The sequence below is a fragment of the Mobula hypostoma genome, chromosome 2 (genome assembly GCF_963921235.1).
Source record: "Mobula hypostoma chromosome 2, sMobHyp1.1, whole genome shotgun sequence".
Classification (NCBI taxonomy): Eukaryota; Metazoa; Chordata; class Chondrichthyes; order Myliobatiformes; family Myliobatidae; genus Mobula; species Mobula hypostoma.
The window spans coordinates 236,738,459-236,761,038 of NC_086098.1; the positions used below are offsets into that span (position 1 = coordinate 236,738,459).

At 47.6% G+C, this 22,580-nt stretch overlaps 1 protein-coding gene across 1 annotated transcript in view; it reads right to left on the reverse strand.

The window, feature by feature from the left end:
• The window catches only part of LOC134342951 (semaphorin-4A-like), a 116,590-nt gene that overhangs the window by 14,575 nt on the left and 79,435 nt on the right, over positions 1-22,580 (reverse strand). Inside the window, exons 5-12 of the mRNA XM_063041683.1 lie at positions 21,385-21,545; positions 19,836-19,898; positions 18,660-18,758; positions 17,264-17,375; positions 12,525-12,641; positions 2,659-2,792; positions 944-1,113; positions 258-408 (exon numbers count right to left, since the gene is read on the reverse strand). Of these exons, the coding sequence (XP_062897753.1) occupies positions 258-408; positions 944-1,113; positions 2,659-2,792; positions 12,525-12,641; positions 17,264-17,375; positions 18,660-18,758; positions 19,836-19,898; positions 21,385-21,545 (1,007 nt within the window). The remainder of the gene's footprint in view (positions 1-257; positions 409-943; positions 1,114-2,658; positions 2,793-12,524; positions 12,642-17,263; positions 17,376-18,659; positions 18,759-19,835; positions 19,899-21,384; positions 21,546-22,580) is intronic.

Sequence of the window (22,580 nt, forward strand, 5' to 3'; positions counted from 1 at the left end):
GGGGGAACTTCATCTCTCAGACAGAGGTGTGAAAGTGGAACGAGCTGCCAGTGGAAGTGTTGGATATGTGTTTGATTGTAACATTTAAGGGAAATTTGGATAAACACATGATGGGCTGAAGTGCTTCTTTCTGTGCTGTAGTGCTGTATAACTCTCTGGTCAGGCAACATGAAGAGGAGAGCGAGGGTGAAGCACCCTCACTGACCAAGGCGGTGGTAGGGTGGGATGGGAGAGCAGTGGATTGCGAGGTAACTCACCGCGCCTGGCCTGGGATCCAGCACCTTTTCCCTGTACGTTGACCAGATCTGCTGCTCCCTGTTTAGTATCTTGTACTTTCCATTGAAGACGGCTTGAATATCTGCTAAGTCAAAGGCACATATGGCAGAGGTTTTGGACCCACCATAGAACCTGCAAGGCAAAAAGAGTAGCATGGAGTGAAGACTGATATCTGGAGACTGTATTAGCACCGTGCTGCAATGTCAGGTCATAGTTGTTTTTAGGGATGATCTTGGAGATAGAGCAGATAGTTAAGGATCAGGTTAGAATATAGGGATGTGGATACAGAGGAGTTAAACCATAAGATCATAAGGGATAGGAGCAGAATTTCACCATTCAACCCATCAAGTCTGCTCTGCCAATCCATCATGGCTGATTTATTATCCTTCCCAATGCCATTTTCCTGCTTTTTGCCCATAATTTTTGATGCCCATACTAATGAAGAACCTAATAAACTTTGCTTTAAATAAACCCCAATAACTTGGCCTTCACAGCTGTCTATGATAATGATTCCACATATTCACCACTGTCCTGCTAAAGAAATTTCCCACAGGTGCTTGCACTTTTACACACACACACACACACACACACACACACACACAAGTCACTGATGGCCATAGATGTCAACAGCAAGAAAGAGCGGGGAGCTGACAGATTTCTGACATACCACTGTGAGCTGAAGACACCGTAGATCACTGTCCCCTCCTTGCTCTTGGACACAAACACATCCTGGAGGATGTTGAGTGGGAACTGGTCCTCAGGGAGGTAACACAGTAACTGGGCTTTGAGGAACGTGGTCCATCGTTTCTGCAACACCCTCTCTCCTCCAACATCACTCTGCACAGACAAGGCCAACGAAAGATACATTACACTCCGTATCTCCCTAGTATGTAGATGAAAGTTATTTGGCCCATTAAATCACTGGCAAGTTGCAGGGCATTCCTCTGTTTATTTTGCCTGTAACCTTGCATCAGTTATGGTGACCCTCAAACCATTACACCCCCACTGGCTCACCAGCACCCCAGAACACAGAATACAGTGACAAGGCACTGGGCTTATGATCTGAGACAAATTAATCCTTTCTGCCTGCACATAAACCCTATCTCTCCATTCCCTACATATTCATATGTCTGTCTAACGGCCTCCTAGATGCTTCTGTCTTATCTGCCTTCACCGCTAACCTTGGTACCCTGAATCTCTGTTAAAAAAAAAATTCCCCTGATAAAAGATCAGCTTTATTTATCGCATGTACATCGAAACATACAGCGAAAGGCATCGTTGGTGTCAACAACCAACACAGTTCGAAGATTTACTGGGGGCAGCCACACTTCCAGCGCCAACATATCATGCCCACAAATTACTATCCCTAACCCATACGTCTTTGGAATGTGGGAGGAAACTGGAGTACCCAGAGGAAACTCACGTGGCCATGGGGAGAACGTACAAACTCCTTAGGGACAGCAGCAGGAATTGAATTCTGATTTTCTAGCTGGTGCTATTTAAGCATTGCACTAATCGCCCTGCTACGGTTACATACCTGCACATCTCCTTTAAGCTTAACCCTTCTCTCCTTTAGTGATCACTGGTAAATTTTATTGTTAAAATCCCCTACCCAGTGATTTTCCCAGGGTTAGGACATTAAAACTAAAGGACATTCATTTAAGGTGAGAGGCAATAAAAATTAAAGGAAAAAGTAGGGGCAACTTTTTGCACAGTGGTGGGAATGTGGAATGAGCTGCCAGGGGAAGTGGTAGAGATGGGTTTGAATACAACATGTAATGGATATTTGGTTAGGTACCTTGATGGGAATGGGCCAAATGCAGGCAAATGAGACTAGATTAGATAGGCATTTCAGTGGTCATGAATAAACTGGGCTGGAGGGCCTTTTGCTGTGCTGTATAAAACTATTTGCTGACCCTTCGGTCCATTGAGTCGGTGCTGACCATCGACTACCCATTTATATAAATATTATAGCAATCACATGTTATTCCCCTCAGATTCCGCCCCGCACCTACCCACTTGGGACTGATACCCCGAATGTCACTGGAACGTGGAACAAAACTGGAGCACCCAGAGGAAAAGCCACGAGGTCACAGGGAGGAGGTGCAGTCTGCGCACGCCCAGGACCGAACCCAGTGTCTGGGGCTGTGAGGCAACGGTTCAACTGTGTGTGTGTGAGTGCCCCAGATCCACAGAAGGATTTCTGGCTGTTTGAGCTGGAGAAGGAGGGCACTACCCAGTGTGGCCCTGTCAGCTGAGCCGTGAGTGAAGGCGACAGATGGGTCTCTCAGCAGTCCAAGGACACTCCCTTACCCCACAGGTTGACGCGCATGTGTTCCCGTCAAGGTCTGCCCCGGACACATGGGGTGGGGCTCTCCTCACCTTGCAGACCCGAGCAACCATCGTCACATTCATCCGTTGTAACAGGTCTGAGCGACTCCGCGATTCTGTGAAGAAGAAGTAGATCTTGTCGCCCTCTGCCTCTGGGATGAAGGTGGAGCCCACAAATGAAGGTTCTGTGGAGAGATGATGAGAGGTGGGTGGCAGTGGCAGATGGGGAGACTCCCCTACCTCCCGTGCCTTTAAAAGGACCATTCTAGGGCTGTCCGAGGGCAAGAGCCGAAGGGAGAGGCTGCCTTTGAGCCTGGAACTGGTTAGACCAGATCCTGCTGTCAGCTCCAGCGACACAGACTGGAGTGGTGGAATGCATGAGAGAAGAAATTCTTTGCCAATTCCAATATGTACATGGGTGAGCAGTTTCAAGTTCCTGGGTGTCAACATCCCAGAGTTTTAATGACATGTCAAATCGGCACAAATGTTAAGAAAGTAGAGGAGCTGTTGTGCCTTCTTTTGATGGCACTTCGGTGCTGAACCCAGGAGAGATCCTCAGATATCCTCAGATGCAGCTCCTATGGGACCGCGTTAGGGAACTGTAGCTGCAGCTCGATGACCTTTGTCTGGTCAGGGAAAATGAGGAGTTAATAGAGAGGAGTTACAGGCAGGTGGTCACATCGGGGCCACGGGAGGCAGACAAGTGGGTCACGGCTAGGAGGGGGAAGAGAAAGAGTCAGGTAATAGAGAGTACCCCAGTGGCTGTGCCCCTTGACAATAGGTACTCCTGTCTGAGTACTGTTGGGGGGGCAGCTTAACTGGGGGAAGCAACAGTGGCCGTGCCTCCGGCACAGAGTCCAGCCCTGTAGCTCAGAAGGGTAGGGAAAGGAAGAGGAGGGCAGTAGTAATAGGGGACTCGATAGTAAGGGGGTCAGATAGGTGATTCTGTGGATGCAGTCCAGAGACCTGGATGGTAGTTTGCCTCCCTGGTGCCAGGGTCCGGGATATTTCTGATCGCATTCAAGATATCCTGAAGTGGGAGGGTGAGGAGCCAGAGGTCATGGTACATATAGGTACCAATGACATAGGTAGGAAAAGGGAAGAGGTCCTGAAAGGAGAATATAGGGAGTTAGGGAGTTGAGAAAAAGGACTGCAAAGGTAGTAATCTCGGGATTACTGCGTGTGCTACGCGACAGTGAGAGTAGGAATGCAATGAGGTGGAGGATAAATGCATGGCTGAGGGATTGGAGCAGGGGGCAGGGATTCAAGTTTTTGGATCATTGGGACCTCTTTTGGTGCAGGTGTGAACTGTACAAAAAGGACTGGTTACACTTGAATCCTAGGGGGGACCAATATCCTGGCGGGGAGATTTGCGAGGGCTACTGAGGTGACTTTAAACTAGAATGGTTGGGCGGTGGGAATCAAATTAAAGAGACTAGGAGAGAGGAGGTTAGTTCACAACAGGGGGATGGGAACAATTGCAGAGGGACAGAGGGGTGTAAAATGAGGGTAGAAGCAAAAAATAGTAAGGTGAAAAGTAAAAGTGGCAGGCCAGCAAATCCAGGGCAAAAATCAAAAAGGGCCACTTTTCAACATAATTGTATAAGGGCTAAGAGTGCCGTAAAAGCAAGCCTGAAGGCTTTGTGTGTCAATGCAAGGAGCATTCGTAACAAGGTGGATCAATTAAAAGTGCAGATTGTTATTAATGATTATGATATAGTTGGGATCATAGAGACCTGGCTCCAGGGTGACCAAGGATGGGAGCTCAACATTCAGGGATATTCAATATTCAGGAGGGATAGACATGAAAGAAAAGGAGGTGGGGTAGCATTGCTGGTTAGAGAGGAGATTAATGCAATAGAAAGGAAGGGCATTAGCCGGGAGGATGTGGAATCGATATGGGTAGAGCTGCATAACACTAAGGGGCAAAACGCTGGTGGGAGTTGTGTACAGGCCACCAAACAGTAGTAGTGAGGTTGGGGATGGCATTAAACAGAAAATTAGAAATGCGTGCAATAAAGGAACAGCAGTTATAATGGGTGACTTCAATCTACATCTACATAATGGGTGAACCAAATTGGTAAGGGTGCTGAGGAAGAGGATTTCTTGGAATGTATGCGGGATGGTTTTTTGAACCAACATGTCGAGGAACCAACTAGAGAGCAGGCCATTCTAGACTGGGTACTGAGCAATGAGGAAGGGTTAATTAGCAATCTTGTCGTGAGAGGCCCCTTGGGTAAGAGTGACCATAATATGGTGGAATTCTTCATTAAGATAGAGAATGACATAGTTAATTCAGAAACAAAGGTTCTGAACTTAAAGAAGGGTAACTTTGAAGGTATGAGACGTGAATTAGCTAAGCTAGACTGGCAAATGATACTTAAAGGGTTGACGGTGGATATGCAATGGCAAGCACTTAAAGATCGCATGGATGAACTACAACAATTGTTCATCCCAGTTTGGCAAAAGAATAAATCAGGGAAGGTAATGCACCCGTGGCTGACAAGGGAAATTAGGGATAGTATCAATTCCAAAGAAGAAATATACAAATTAGCCAGTAAAAGTGGCTCACCTGAGGACTGGGAGAAATTCAGAGTCCAGCAGAGGAGGACAAAGGGCTTAATTAGGAAAGGGAAAAAAGATTATGAGAGAAAACTGGCAGGGAACATAAAAACTGACTGTAAAAGCTTTTATAGATATGTGAAAAGAAAAAGATTGGTTAAGACAAATGTAGGTCCCTTACAGACAGAAACAGGTGAATTGATTATGGGGAACAAGGAGATGGCAGACCAAATGAATAACTACTTTGGTTCTGTCTTCACTAAGGAGGACATAAATAATCTTCTGGAAATAGTAGGGGACAGAGGGTCTAGTGAGATGGAGGGAATGAGGGAAATACATGTTAGTAGGGAAGTGGTGTTAGGTAAATTGAAGGAATTAAAGGCTGATAAGTCCCCAGGGCCAGATGGTCTGCATCCCAGAGTGCTTAAGGAAGTAGCCCAGAAATAGTAAGAAATAGTGGATGCATTAGTGATAATTTTTCAAAACTCTTTAGATTCTGGACTAGTTCCTGAGGATTGGAGGGTGGCTAATGTAACCCTGCTTTTTAAAAAAGGAGGGAGAGAGAAACCGGGGAATTATAGACTGGTTAGCCTAAAATCGGTGGTGGGGAAAATGCTAGAGTCAGTTATCGAAGATGTGACAACAGCACATTTGGAAAGCGGTGAAATCATCGGACAAAGTCAGCATGGATTTGTGAAAGGAAAATCATGTCTGACGAATCTCTCAGAATTTTTTGGGGATGTAACTAGTAGAGTGGATAGGGGAGAACCAGTGGATGTAGTATATTTGGATTTTCAAAAGGCTTTTGACAAGGTCCCACACAGGAGATTGGTGTGCAAACTTAAAGCACACGGTATTGGGGGTATGGTATTGATGTGGATAGAGAATTGGTTGGCAGACAGGAAGCAAAGAGTGGGAATAAATGGAACCTTTTCGGAGTGGCAGGCAGTGACTAGTGGGGTACCGCAAGGCTCACTGCTGGGACCCCAGTTGTTTACAATATATATTAATGACTTAGATGAGGGAATTAAATGCAGCATCTCCAAGTTTGCGGATGACACGAAGCTGGGTGGCAGTGTTATCTGTGAGGAGGATGCTAAGAGGATGCAGGGTGACTTGCATAGGTTAGGTGAGTGGACAAATGGCAGATGCAATTTAATGTGGATAAATGTGAGGTTATCCACTTTGGTGGCAAAAACAGGAAAACAGATTATTATCTGAATGGTTGCCTATTAGGAAAAGGGGAGGTGCAACGAGACCTGGGTGTCATTATACACCAGTCATTGAAAGTGGGCATGCAGGTACAGCAGGTGGTGAAAAAGGCGAATGGTATGCTGGCATTCATAGCAAGAGGATTCCAGTACAGGAGCAGGGAGGTGTACTGCAGTTCTGCAAGGCCTTGGTGAGACCACACCTGGAGTATTGTGTGCAGTTTTGGTCCCCTAATCTGAGGAAAGACATTCTTGCCATAGAGGGAGTACAAAGAAGGTTCACCGGATTGATTCCTGGGATGGCAGGACTTTCATATTATGAAAGACTGGATCGACTAGGCTTATACTCGTTGGAATTTAGAAGATTGAGGGGAGATCTTATTGAAACGTATAAAATCCTAAAGGGATTGGACAGGCTAGATGCAGGAAGATTGTTCCCGATGTTGGGGAAGTCCAGAACGAGGGGTCACAGTTTGAGGATAAAGGGGAAGCCCTTTAGGACTGAGATTAGGAAAAACTTCTTCACACACAGATTGGTGAATCTGTGGAATTCTCTGCCACAGGAAACAGTCGAGGCCAGTTCATTGGCGATATTTAAGAGGGTGTTAGATATGGCCCTTGTGGCTAAAGGGATCAGGGGGTATTGTGAGGGGATCCAGGAGTACCCCTATTAACTGTTTGGAGAGAGACATTTATCACTGATGGTTTGTTTGGAAAGGAGAGAGAGACAGAGTTATTTACCACCGATATATTGCTTTTGAAAAGAGAGAGAGAGACAAGGATTAACAGTTGGACTGTCACTTTAAGGCATTGGAAGTAACTTTGGATTTTTACTGAGTTTGGAGTTGGAGACAGCACCGAGCAGCTCGAAGGTTGCTATGGTGACCGAAGGCGGTGGACACTCGATGTTATGATTTTCAGCAGGTTATTGGTGTTACTTCCAAGGACTTGTTGCCTGCTTGTGCACTCCTTTACAGACAAAGGAAGGAGGGACTCTTTGAATGACAGGTGATGCTCAGCACGGTGAAATAAATGGGAGGTCAGATGATACAGACCTCGGGACACATGATCTGGACACTGAATGAGCTTTGTTGTGCCCGCAGAGAAAGTGGGTTTTGGAGGATCAATCAGGTGGATTGATCCAAATTGCTATTCCAACGGTGACGAAGGGGTTGACTGGTGGGGAGTTGTCTATGTGTCCACCCTTGCCGGGGTTATAGCTCCACCACAGGAAAACCGGTCCCCCTGGTTAAAGTCACAGTCGGTGACTTGTAAAGGATTTCGGAGGACGACGAGAAGATCGACGGCATCAGCTCACCTGAAGACTCAACTCACTCTCTCTCTCTCTCTCCATCACTACTCAACTAAATACCACAAACTGAACTGAACTGAACTTTACTCAACATCGTAAGACTGCATCTTTTCACCCCTAGACTTAAAGAAGCTTGGTTTTTTCATACATATATATTCCACACTTACTTTTATATATAATCATTGCTAACCTGTTTGATTTATTTACATTTATATTACTGTATTGCATAGTTACTAATAAATATTAGTAGTTTATAGCAATACGAGACTCCAAAGTGTTTTCCATCTTTGCTGGTTTCTTTATTCCCGTCACGGGGTACGTGACAGTATGGAGAGAAGGCAGGTACAGGGTTCTGAGTTGGATGATCAGCCATGATCATACTGAATGGCGGTGCAGGCTCAGAGGGCCGAATGGCCTACTCCTGCACTTATTTTCTATGTTTCTATATATAAACTTACTAACACCAAGGAATTTAAATAAAGAGCATTAGAAGTTTTTCAAAATTGTTTATGTGTGCGATAACAGCAGGAAGGGCACTGTGAAGTGGAAGGTCGGACTGAGCTGAGTGAATGAGTTTCCTGAACATTTCCTGCAAGGCCCCCAGAAGATGTTCAGGAAACTCATTCACTACAGCTCAGTTCGACCTTCCACTTCACAGTGCCCTTCCTGCTGTTATCGCACACATAGACGTTCAGGACAGGGGTCACTGAGCTATGACGATATCTCAGCCGTCTGACTGTCATTTTGGAAAGTTTATTAAAAGTTTCAGAGAACTATGTAATGTTAACACTACAGACGGAAACATCTGCAGTGCAACTTTCCTCTTCAGTGGGACTAATCGTATTGGATAATGCAGACTTACAATGACGCTTTACATAGGCCAGTTGTGCCTTCAGCAGTGACTCTGTGGCAGTATGGAGCTCCTTCACCAGTTCCACTCTAATACTCTGGTGGTCCCTTGCTACGATACCCTCTCAGTACTGCCCCCTACTATAATGTGACTCTCCCTCGGTACTGCCCACTGCAACAGTGTGACTCTCCTTCATTGCTGCTGCCTCTTTCAGTATTTTATTCAAATACAAAAGATGTACCAAGTTTAGGGGTTACAACACAGTGTATTCAAATTAAGATACAGTTACTACCAGCTATAATCCACTTAATTCCCTGGGGGGGGGCACATTCCTGGAAAACCCACACTGAACCCATAATGGTTGCATGTTCCCTCTCCAAGGACATCCTGGCATGAATGTAACTCCCTCAGCCTCCCAAATGATTCAGAGTTCACTCAGATCCAACTCCTTAACGCAGAATGGAGGGAGGAAAGCAGTCGGCTTAGAAAGAGCGGAGGTCTGGAGCTTTGAGCAGTGCTCAGTTGCAGAGATTGGAAGCCGGAGAAGACGTAGTTCACAAGTTCTCCGATTAAGTAGAATTGGCAGTGACTCGCAGCAGTTTAGAGCATTGTGCAGCACCCAATAAGAGAGATCGCAAACCTGAGAAGAATAGTTCACTCAGGTTGACTGACCGAGTAGGATAGGCAGTGACTCGCAGCAGTTTGGAACTTAAAGTAAGGCAGGGACAAGCGAAGTGCCCATTGTCGTAGTGGCCATCATTCGAGTGGCCAGAGTTAGAGCGGGGATTTAAAGGCTTTAGCTTCTCAAGGCATCCTTGAGGAGAGATACACTCACAATGCGCTGGAGGAACTCAGCAGGTCAGTCAGCATCAGTTGAAAAGATTAGTCGACGTTTCGGGCTGAAACCCTTCGTCAGGACTGAAGGAAGAACTTTGGGGAGGGTTTGAAGAATGCTGGTAATTGAAAAAAACAGTAATTTGAAAGACAAGGGGGTGGGGGGAGGGGAAGCAGGGAAGTGAATGGCAGGAGAACAATGCGCAGTAGTAGAAGGAGGCGGAACTATGAGGGAGGTGATGTGAAATAGGGATAGAGGAAGGGAGGGGGAGGGAATTACTGGAAGTTGGAGAATTCTATGTTCATACCAAGGGGCTGGAGACTACCAAGACGGTATATAAGGTGTTGCTCCTCCAACTTGAGTTTAACCTCATCATGGCAGTAGAGGAGGTCATGTATGGACATATCTGAATGGGAAAGGGAAGCAGAGTTGAAGTGGGTGGCTACCAGGAGATCCTGTCTGTTGTGGCGGACGGAGTGGAGGTGCTCGATGAAGCGGTCCCCCAATCTGCGTCGGGTTTCACCGATGTAGAGGAGGCCGCACTGGGTGCAATAGATAACCCCAACAGATTTGCAAATGAAGTGTTGCCTCACCTGGAAGGACTGTTTGGGGCCCTGAATGGTGGCAAGAGAGGAGGTGTAGGGACAGGTGTAGCACTTATGCTTACAGGGATAAGTGCCAGGTGGGAGATCCGTGGGGATGGACGTGCGGATAAGTGAGTCGTGGAGGGATCGATCCCTGCAGAAAGCGGAGAGGGGTGGAGAGGGAAAGATGTGCTTAGTGGTCCTGTTGAAGGTGGCAGAAGTTGCAGAGGATAATGTGCTGGATCCGGAGGCTGGTGGGGTGGTAGGTGAGGACAAGGGGAACTCTGTCCCTGTTGTGGTGGTGGGAAGATGGGGTGAGGGCCGAAGTGCGGGAAATGGAGGAGATGTGGATGAGGGCATCATTGATCACCGTAGAAGGGAAACCACGATCCTTAAAGAAAGAGGACATTTGAGATGTCCTGGAAAGGAAAGCCTCATCCTGGGAGCAGATGCGGCAGAGACGGAGGAACTGGGAATAGGGAATGGCATTTTTGCATGTGGCCGGGTGGGAAGAGGTATTGTCGAGGTAGTTATGAGAGTCAGTGGGCTTGTAGAAGATGTCAGTGAACAATCTGTCTCCAGAGATGGAGACCGAGACATTGAGAAAGGGGAGAGAAGTGTCAGAGATTGACCAAGTGAATTTGAGGGCTGGGTGGAAGTTTGAAGTAAAATCGATGAAATTGATGAGCTCAGCAAGGGTGCAGGAAGCAGCACCAATGTAGTTGTCAATGTATCGAAGGAAAAGTTGGAAATACTGAACTTGTATCTGCCTACCTGGACTCCATTTTGTCACCCATAGTTCAGTCCCTCCCCACTTACATCCGTGATACATCCCATGCCCTCCACCTCTTCAATAACTTCCAGTTCCCCGGTCCCAACCACTTCATTTTTACTATGGATGTCCAATCCTTATACACCTCCATTCCCCATCAAGAAGGCCTCAAAGCCCTCCTCCCAGTCAATCTCCTCCTAGGCAGACACGGGCTCCAAGCACTCCACTCCACCCGAGGGCCAATCAGACCCCTTAAACAACCCTATTTGGCAGGGGTACCCATCAAACCAGGGGCTACAAGCTCAGGGGACACAGCCCCAGCAGGAAGGAACTCTCTTTCCACAGACAGCCCCTGAGTGAAGGGACCATCCATCTGCTCTGGGGATGCATACCCCAATCATGCAGTTGCAGGGGGGGGTAAATCTTCCCTCTTAGATGGTTCCCTATCTTCAGATTCAGAGAACAAGCATCTCCTCCTTTTCATTCCTCCGACGTGGGGAGGTCTGGTGGCCTTCATTTCAGAGGCACTCTCAGCTCTCAGCACCACACCTTCCCTCACAGCTTCTCCAGGCCCTTGCCAAGCCACAGAGCTATCCATGCCCTCCAGGATGGAACTAAGGGAAGGCTCTGGTTCCTCCTCCTGTGGTAGGGAGGCCAGGAAATGTTTCTTCTTCCTTTTAGCCTCCCTGCCCTGTACCTCAACCCACCCCTCCTCGCCAACTCTGCTGCACTCTCGCCTGCCACCTTCTGCCACAGGGTCAGTAGGGACAACAGGGGAAAGGGAGAACAAGGAGGGTGGCAACGGAGGGGGGCTCGAGCAACAGGGTCAGGGGCAATGGGGGCAGTGGCAATGTGGAGAGGGCCTGCAGTGTCCTCCTGTGCCACCACGGTAGAGCTAGCAGCCTGGTGTTTAGGGCATCGCAGCTGGCCCATAGCCCAGCGGATCTGATAATGCTCCCTTTCGTGTCACACATGAAAATACCCCTCAGCATCTCCCGGCCATTCCAGCTGCACGAATATCTCAGGATGGACAGTAGCACATGCCCAGAATAACCTCTGTCTAGCTTAAATGGTATACAGGTGACCGGTGACCTCACCTCCCCAAAGAACGCAAATGAAGAAGGAGGTGATGCATGTCATAGAGTGTTACCTTCTGTACAGGGCTTTACCAGCACAAAGACCCCTTCCATACACTTAGGACCAGGGACACTTCTCCAGTGGACCTTAGGCAAGTACTCCAGTTGGGAGAGGGTTTACCAGTGTTAGGAATCGGAGAAATCTGTCTCAGTTCCAGTAAAAGTGGCAGACACGAAACTTGGTAAGCCCCCAGCCACTGTTGCTGCAACGGCCCGAGCACAGATTCAACAAAACTCAGCAAAATAGACAGTTTCTGAGAAAAAAAACTGCTGCAGTCCTCTTTCAAAGATGAGACACCGCTCTCCTACACCTTCCTTTGTTGTCACCATTCTTCAAGGTTTACTCCCAAAATAAATTGACTTATTCCAAGAGCTCACACATCACCATCCATCCCACAGTATGACCCTCCCTCAGTACTGCCCCACATACAGTGACCCTCCCTCAGGACTGTCCCCACAGTGTGACCCTCCCTCAGTACTAACCCACACACAGTGTGACCCTCTCTCAGTGGTACCCATCTCACAGTGTGACCCTCCTTTGCACAGACCATGCCCTGAGCTAGAGTGTGACTTGTTCAGAGCTTCCGAGGATCATGCTGAGCACGTCACCCACTGGTTCACAATGCTGGTCACTACTCAGAAGTTGGTCAACTACCTTGTAGCCAGTTGCAAGATGGTTCCGTTTTCAGGGGAACTTGGTGACCGAAGCTGCGGGAGATGTGGTGCTGCGTCCCTTGGAAGTTGTTAGTTGTTCCGGTGTATAACGCTCCATCTGGACCAGAAAACAGGATATCTATTTACTAACGGTCCTGCATCATACCAACATTGCGAAGTGACAAAACCTCTGGGGTGGGGGGACGATAATTGCACAGGAAAGGTGCAGCCTGTCCACACACAACAGAATCTCCCATAAACATGGGGTGTCTAGTGAAGAGCAGTTACTCAAGCATCCAATAACTAACCAACAGCTCTCCAACTGGCCATTTGCTGCACTAGTAACTGAGGGCCTCAATTTCTGGTCTTCCATCTCTCAGGTCAGCACCTTTAACCCATTCTCCCTTATTCCCCAATTCTGGGGAAACTTTGTGCTTTTCCCCCTACCCATGGTGTCCTTGCCCTTGGAGTGTGTAATGGGGACAGTGAAGGGAACCTTAGAGGGAGCCTGGCCTGTGAGGGGATGTGTGATGAGACAACACAAATGTTGATTTTAACCCGTCTCTTTCCTAGAATATGCCCTGGTCCTTACTGAGACTTGATGAGGGGCTGAGGCCTTCCAGAAAGGGCAATCATTGCCAAAGGAGGAGGCAGCAGCACACGGTCTTACAGAAGCCAGCTGTAAGCTGGGGGTTCAATTCCCGAGGCTGCCTATAAGGAGTTTATATGTGTCCACCCCAATGGTTTTCTCCAGGTGCTCCAGTTTCCTCCTACATTCCAAAGACATACAGTTGGGGTTAGTGAGTTGTGGGCATGCTATGTTGGTACCAGAAGTGTGGTGACACTTGCAGGCTATCCAGCATAATCTTTGGCTGATTTGACGCGAACGACACACTTCACAGTATGTTTTGATGTACGTGTGAAAAATAAAGATAATCTTTACTCTTTGTCACATTACACACACTCAGCACAGTTAACATCATCTCATCACACACATAAACAATTTGCATGAAAGTATACAAGGAATGGTGTTTGCAGATGATACGGAAATAAGCAGGGACAATAACAAGCATTTCAAAGACACTTGAACAGGTATGTTAATGGTAAAGGTGTGGAGCGAGATGGGTCAAGCACAGGTAAATAGGACAATCTTGGATACTCAGTGTGGAATGAGTTGGTCTGTCCTCTTATTCATGCTGTCAGAGAGGAGGTACGGTGATATTAAACCCAATTCTGATTTAAGATAGAAAGGATTTAAAATTTAAAGTTCAAAGATCAAAGTACATTTATTATCAAAGTATGTATACAGTATAATCTTGAGATTTGTCTTCTTGCAGACAGCCTCAAAACAAACAAACACCACAGAACCTGTTTAAAGAAAACCCCACACCACAAGAATCAGAATCAGAATCAGGTTTATTATCACTGGCATGTGTCATGAAATTTGTTAACTTAGCAGCAACAGTTCAATGCAACACATATTATAGAAGAAAAATAATAATAATAATAATAAATAAGTAAATCAATTACAGTATACATATATTGAATAGATTAAAAATCATGCAAAAAACAAAAATAACATATCTTAAAAAGGAGAGGTAGTGTTCAAGGGTTCAATGTCCATTTAGGAATCGGATGGCAGAGGGGAAGAAGCTGTTCCTGAATCACTGCATGTGTGTCTTCAGGCTTTTGCACCTCTTACCTGATGGTAACAGTGAGAAAAGAGCATGGCCTAGGTGCTGGAGGTCCTTAATAATGGACACTGCCTTTCTGAGACACCATTCCTTGAAGATGTCCTGTGTATTTTGTAGGGTATAAGTTTGTAGGCTAAACAAATTTAGCACCCGACTAAATTTACAACCCTCTGCAGCTTCTTCTGGTTCTTTGCAGTAGCTCCCCCCATCTCCATACCAGACAGTGATGAAGCCTGTCAGAATGCTCACCACTGTACATCAATAGAAGTTTTTGAGTATATTTGTTGACATACCAAATCTCTTCAAACTCCAAATGAAGTATAGTCGGTGTCTTGCCTTCTTTATAACTGCATCAATATGTTGGGACCAGGTTAGGTCCTCAGAGATCTTGACACTCAGGAACTTGGAACTGCCCACTCTCTCCTCTTCTGATCCGTCTATGAGGATTGGCCTTAGCCTTCCTGAAGTCTGCAATCAGCTCTTTTGCCTGACTGACATTGCTGTGACACCACTCCATTAGTTGGCATATCTCACTCCTGTACGCCCTCTCGTCACCATCTGAGATTCTACCAACAATGGTTGTATCATCGGCAAGTTTACAGATGGTATTTGAGCTACACTAGCCACACAGTAATGGGTATAGAGAGAGTAGAGCAGTGGGCTAAGCACACACCCCTGAGGTACGCCAGTGTTGACTGGCAGCGAGGAGGAGATGTTATCACCAATCCGCACAGAATATGGTCTTCCGGTTAGGAAGTTGAGGACCCAGTTTCAGAGGGAGGTACAGAGGCCTAGGTTCTGTAACTTCTCAATCAGGATTGTGGGAATGATGGTATTAAATACTGAGCTATAGTTGATGAACAACATCCGGACATAGGTGTTTGTGTTGTCCAGGTGGTCTAAAGCCGTGTGAAGAGCCACTGAGATTTCATCTGCCATTGACCTATTGTGGCGATTGGCAAGTTGCAACAGATCCAGGTCCTTACTGAGGCAGGAGTTCAGTCTAGTCATGACCAACCTCTCAAAGCATTTCATCACTGTAGATATGAGTGCTACTGGGCGATAGTCATTGAGGCAGCTCACATTATTCTTCTTAGGCACTGGTATAATTGTTGCCTTTTTGAAGCAAGTGGAACTTCCGCCCATAGCCATGAGAGGTTGAAAGTGTCCTTGAATACTCCCGCCAGTTGGTTGGCAGAGGTTTTCAGAGCCTTACTAGGTACTCCATCGGGACCTTCTGCCTTGCGAGAGTTCACCCTCTTTAAAGACAGCCTAACATCGACCTCTGAGACAGAGATCACAGGGTCATCAGGTGCAGCAGGGATCTTTACAGCTGTAGTTACAGTCTCCCTTCACAGTTGTAGTTATATTCTCACAAGGTCATCAGATGTGTGAAAAAAAGGAACAAATCCGTAAAAATCAAAAAGCGAACAAATAACACACAAAACATTAATCATAAAACTGAAGAAACCCCAAACGTGAGTCCATAGTCACAAGCTGCCAAGGCGAGTGAAGCCAGTCCAGGAGTCAATGACCATAGCCACTGAGTTAGTTAGTTCTCTGCAGTGTCGATGGCTGCAGAGCTCAATCAAATTGTGCAAATAGTAAAGTGCGTTCAGCACTGAGGACATCAAACTGCAGTTGAAAGCGAGTCCACAGCCACTTTTGAGGGATATGAGCCAAATGCATGCAAATAGGACGAGCTTTAGATGGACACCTAAAGCTAGTCCCATGGACGTTGGGTCAGGGGGCTTGTTTCCACACTGTATGACTCCATGACTATATCTTTAGACAGTGTGAATCCCATTCTAACACTTTACTACCTGAGTCACACTAAGAACATGAACATCTCTTTAACAGGGCATGTCACTGTCTACCAGCGAAACCCTCTCACTTCCCTAGTATTACTTTCACTGTGAGCCTCCAGTCTTGGGAAACCGTGTGAGGATGCAGCGAGATGGGTTGGCTATCAGTTTGAAACTCACGCATTTACTCAGACACCCTGAGGCAGGATCAGACTGAAGGACTGGGCAGACCTCCCCTTCGTTACGGGGATACAGGTCAACACCCCCGGACCACAGCACAGGTGGGGATGATTTGAAGTTCCATCACGGGGCGGTCATCAAAAGACCATAATGCGTAGAAGCAGAAATAAGCCATTCGATCCTTTGACTCTGCTCTGCCAATCAATCATGGCTGATTATTATACCCCTCAATCCCATTCTCCTGCCTTCTCCCTTTGATACCCTTACTAATCAGGAACCTATCAAACTCTGCTTTAAATATATCCAATGACTTAGCCTCCACAGCCATCGGTGGCAATGAATTTGACAGGTTAACCAAGTTCTAGCTAAAGAAATTTCTCCTCATCTTTGTTCCAAAGGAATATCCTTTATTTTCTGAATCTGTGCCCTCTGGTCATAGACTCAACCACATTGGAAATATCCTCTCCACATTCATTTTATCTTGGGGTTGCAATTTTCAATAGATTTCAAGGAGATCGGGCTGGCTGGTGGCGCAACGACATCGGTGCTGGACCCGGGAGTGGAGGTTCCCGGGTTTGAAACTAGTCGGGTCCGCCCCCGAGTATGCTTTCTATCCATGCCGGGTTGAGTGTCAAGATCTCAACTTGACCTCGTAAAATAAAGGGAAAATACTGCGAATATGTCTGTGTGAGGAGTGGCCCGCCACACAGTCTCTCTCTCTCTCGCTCAGCGCCTTGTAAAAAACCATGAAAAATCCACCATCATGGATGCACGCACGGACATGCAGACGCACACACACGCAGGCACGTGCGCAGACTTGCACGCACGCAGGCACGTGCCAAAAACAAAAAGATTTCAAGGCGATCCAGCCTCAGTTTTCTAAACTCTAGTGAGTACAGGCTCAGAGCCAAATGCTCCCCATACAACCCTGTCATTCTTGGTATAATTCTTGTACACCTCCTCTGTATACTCTCCAATGCCAGAACATCTTTTTTTAGATATGCCCAAAATGCTCATAATACTTCAAGTGTAGTCTAACCAATGCCTTATAAAGCACTCACCGACCATGGACACTGTGTATCTCAGCGAAGGGTTGTACGGGATGCGACCTTTGCCATCTTCGGTCAGAGGACTTCCGGTGGCGTCTGTCAACAGTGAGAAGGTCTGGATGTCCTGTAACAGTAGATCAGTCTGTCAGTCACTTCTAAAGCCCTGAGTGTGTTCCTCACCTCCTCAAGGGAGAGAGGCTGCCCCTCCCTACAGGCTGCTGGGAGAGAGGTTCTCCCTTCCCTTAGGCTGCTGGGAGAAAAGCTCCCCATCCCAGAAACTGCTGGGAGAGTGTCCAATACTCACAGACTCACCCTTCCCACATGCTGCTGGGAGTGAGGCTCCCCCTTCCCTCAGGCTGCTGGGAGACAGGTTCCCCATTCTCACAGGTTGCGGGAGAGAGGCTTTCCAACCCACAGGCTACTGGGAGAGAGGGTTACAATCCCTACCAGCTGCTGGGACCAGGCAGTTCTCTATGTTGGGATACCTTGGATCCTAAATATTCCATCAGCCTTTCTTCCAGTGCTAAGGGAGGATCCCCTTCTCCCTCCCCCACCACAGAAGGCTGCACCAAAGAGCTGGGCATTGAGTTTCCTTGACAGTCCACCACTCTGGTCAAAAAGGAGGAGCTGAAAGCAGGGTTCAGCAGTGCTGCCCCTGACCTCTCCGTCACAAAGTCCAACAGGCATCAAGGTTCCAGGATCGGAGTGGTAATCAGTCATGGATGGTACGCCTTCCACAGGAGTTGGGGAGGGTAGGTCAGGAGTTATGGACGCTTGCCTTGATGAGTGGTCGGGGTGGTTACGTGTCCTGCGCTGAGGGATGGTATCCCTCCTTCCCCCACTCCTCCCCATTTTCATTAGACTGAGATAGGCCATGACCATTAGTCATAGATCACAGGTATAGATCAAGTGGATGGCCAGAGACTTTTTCTCGGATCAGGAATGGCTAATATGAAGGGGCATAATTTTAAACCTTTTGGAGGAAAGCATAGGAAAAATGTCAGAGGTGAGCTTTTTGCAGAGAGGGTGGGTGTCAACCACCCCGCCAGGGGTGATGGGAAAAGATGGAGGTGATTACATGGGACCCAGTGCTGAGGGTCCCTCAGTACCATTGGCCTTTGGGCAAGATAGCAGGGCAGTGAGGAGCTCAGAACAGGACAGAATGCGCTGTAGGTGTACAGGAACACTCCAAACTGGATCTGTGTCTGCAAAGTACCACTGCATCTTCACAATGGCTGCCCGCCCTCTTCCCCTCTGTGTAGTGCAGGATCCAGGCATGAGTGAGTTTGCTCGAGGAGTCTAACATGATCTAATGGGTGAGAGGCTCCTCGGTGGTGCAAGCGAGTGATGGGTTCACGGACATCCCATCGAGCTTGCGTTTCTGAATGTGGGTTAAGGAGACCCTTACCACATAGGCGCAGGCTGGGCTGAAGGCATAGGTCCCACAGATGAAGAGGCAGCTCTCGTTCACAGGCAGCACCACGAGGATGAAGTTGAAACAGTCCTTCTGGGGGGGGGGGGATGGGTAGAGGGAGATAGTGAGTGAGTATTACTCCACCATCAACAACAACAACACACAGAAGACTACAGGAACTGAGCAGGTCAGACAGCATCTATGAAGGGAAATAAACAATCACCATTTCAGGCCAAGACCGTTGTTCAGGACTGTGAGGTGTCAGAAGCCACACTATGAAGGTGGGGGGAGGGGAAGAAGTAAGAGCTGGGAGGTGAAGGGGGCGGTGGGTGGGTGAAGGAAAGGGGGAAAGAAGGAAGAAGCTGTGAGGTGATAGGTGGAAGAGGTAAAGGGCTTAAACACAAGAGATTGTACAGATGCTGGAAATTAAGAGTCTATTTCTCTCCATTGCTGTTGCCTAACCTGTGGGGTTCCTCCAGCATTTTGTGTTTTATTCAAGATTTCCAGTATCTGCAAAATATCTTGTGTTTATGATAAAGATGATGTTTGCATGATTGCTTTCACCAGTCAGAGCAATGAGTATAAGAGTTGGGAAGTCACTACAGTTGGTTAGGCTGCACTTGCAAGTACTCTGTGCAGTTCTGATTGCTCTGTTGCAGTAAAGAAATATCATGTAGCAGGGCATAGCTCTAAGGTGAGAGGGGAAAACTTAAAGGAGATGGCAGGGTGAGTTATTTTTACAGAGATGGTTGGGTGCTTGGACAGGCTGCCAGGGGTGGTGTTGGAGGCAGATGTAACAGAGGAGTGTAAGAGTCTCATGCATGTGGAGAGTTAGGAATCATTTGCAGGCAGAGACATTTAGCATCATGTTCAGGATATAGTGGGCTGAAGGGCCCGTTCTTGTGCTGTCCCTGGAATATGACAGATACAAGCAGTGCTGGGAAGGGTACACACCAGGCGATAGAATAGGCTGTGCAGGACATAGCATGGAGGAGGAAGGACTGGTTGATGATCAATCCTTTCTTGCTAGTGAGATGCCCAGATTTCCACCGCCTCCCTCCCCCAAGTTCTTAGGCCAGGCCCTTATCCCCTTCAGGCTTCACACTGGGGGCTGGAGGTTGCTCCTCCACATGTTTTGAACTGCTGAAAGTAGGATGCCTTCAGACTTACCTCCTTGCTCTTCCCTTTGAAGGAGCATTCCTGTATTTTCACTTCTGCTGCCATCCAGTTAAGCTGAAACAGACCAAGAAACAGATGCTTTGTTGAAGGTGAGGTGACAACCAATCCACTCCCCTTCTCTTGTTCCCCCCCAAAGCACGGTGACACTAACTCTCACTGGACTAAAGGTTCTGGTTGGCATATGACCTGTAGGTGAGGAGGAAGTTCACCACCCTGAGTGGCTCTTCTTCTCAACTGGTCTATGTTGATTGAGATTTCCATTCAAGCAATTGCCCTTATCATTCTAAAGAATATGAGAACAACTTGAAACCTTCCCTGGGCAGATGTGAGATCTTGCCTAGGCAGATGTGGGACCTTCTCTGAGCAGATGTGCAAATATTGCAATACAGCTGGGCAAATGTGGGCTATCCCCAGCGGATGTGGGATTATTATCCTGGGCCAGATGTAGCACTACCCCTGGACAGATGTAGCACTATCCCAGGGCAGATGTGGGACAATCCCAGGGCAGATGCGGGACAATCCCTGGACAGATGTGGGACTATCCCTGTACAGATGTAGGACTATCCCTGGGTAGATGTGATGCCCCTATCCAGTCCTGGCTGAGGATGATCAGCACTCTCTTTACTTTGAACTTTTCAGGATGTGACAAAGCCAAGGTCAGCCCCTCGCCACCCACATTACCCACGAATAACCCCACTGTGTTTAACACTGAGTCTGCATCCTACACAATTTCTCATACCTCCCTCAGAGATGGGTGGAGGACGTTCGGTCCATTGAGTCTGTGCTAGTTGTCTGCGATCCCAGGAGCACCAGTACCCTGCAATCTATTCCCTTTCAAAAGTCCACCATTGCCTGTTTGATTCTTTTGCCACCCACCCACTAATTTACCGTATTCAATGTCTTTGGAGATGTGGGAGGACACCCAACCAGTCAGGGGGAGAATGTGCAAACCCCACACAGGCAGTGGTGGAAGGTCAGGATCGAAGCTGTGTCTTTGGGGCTGTGAGGCATTGTGCCACTGGGTAAGTTTATTCATGCAACAGCCCTGCCCTTCTGTTGGGCGAGACTGCCTTGGACAGAGGTGTGTGGGGTAAGGTACATCATGGCGGAGAGCGGAGGACAGTATAGATCAGTATGCAGCCATTGATCCCAGGGGATCATGGGTTTGCGCCTCCGATGGCCTGTGTCTGCTCAGGGCGCAGGCCTGGGCGGGAAGATTTGAAGAACCGGCTGTTGCCCATGCAGCGGGTTCCTGCTCTCCACGTCGCTGATGTAGTCCAAGGAAAGGGCAAGTGCCGATACAGCTTGGCACCAATGTTGTTGCAGAGGTTGCCAGAGTGAAGTTGTAAACAACATTAAACTGCCTTAGGGACCCTGGCTCCAGATATCTTTCTTGGGGTTTTCTCCCTGAAAGTCTTTTCCATGGGTGGGTATGGCAGCAAAGCAGTGGAGGTTTAAAATCAGAGTTTTCCTTCTCTCAGGCAGGCTGCCACCCAAGGATGATGAGCCTCACCTACCCAAAAGGGTACGGATCACTTGCCTCTTTTACCGTCTCCATGCTTCCAAAGGTTTCGGTGTCGATGGAGAAGAGAATGTCCCGGGCACCCACGTACAACTTCTCCTCGTCCTGACTAAGCAGCAAGGAGCTGTAGTTGTAGCAGTCTGCCTTGGAGAACCTTTGGACCTGTCGGCTGGGATCGCCTACAGTGGAAAGAATAGCAGTCAAGAGAGGGGCCTCAGCCATTACCCTTGTGACATCTTCCTCAAGTGGGGCGGGTACTGAGCCTCCCTGGCCAGGCCAAGGGGAAGGGGAAGGTGAACAGATAGATGAGAGCTGTCACTGCTGGGATGAACTGACAGTGGAGTGGGCAGCGTGGGGTTGGTGGAATTGGTAGTTCAGTTTTGACTGCAATCTGCACTTGGAGACTTCTCCCAACTTGAAATAAGGTCAACCTAGCTTTACAAATGACCATTCAGCCCATCGCATCCAAGCAGACCACTTCCCTTATCACTGTCTACAACCCTGAGGGTACAGCTCTACAACAGGAACACTTCCTGCCTGTACCATCCTCTCACAACGTGAGTTCCTTAAGGCACAGGAACAGAATTAGGCCAATCAGCCCATTGAATATGCTCCACCATTCCATCATGGCTCATTTATTATCACTCGCAATCCCATTATTCTGCCTTCGCTCTGTAGCCTTTTACACTCTTACAAACAAAAACCTATCATCCTCCACTTTAAATATATCTTATAACTTGGCCTCCACAGCTGTCTGTGGCAATGAAATCCACAGATTCACAACCTGCTAGTTAAAGGCCTCCCTGGAAAGGGGAAAAGAACCCCATCACCTGGTTCCTGCCTTTTTTTTAATCTTACATTTCTCAATTGAAGCCCCCTTGTTCTAGCCACCATTCTCTCCTATCCGTATTTATAGCGAGAGGATTCGAGTACAGGAGCAGGGAGGTACTACTGCAGTTGTACAAGGCCTTGGTGAGACCACACCTGGAGTATTGTGTGCAGTTTTGGTCCCCTAATCTGAGGAAAGACATCTTTGCCATAGAGGGAGTACAAAGAAGGTTCACCAGATTGATTCCTGGGATGGCAGGACTTTCATATGAAGAAAGACTGGATGAATTGGGCTTGTACTCGTTGGAATTTAGAAGATTGAGGGGGGATCTGATTGAAACGTATAAGATCCTAAAGGGATTGGACAGGCTAGATGCAGGAAGATT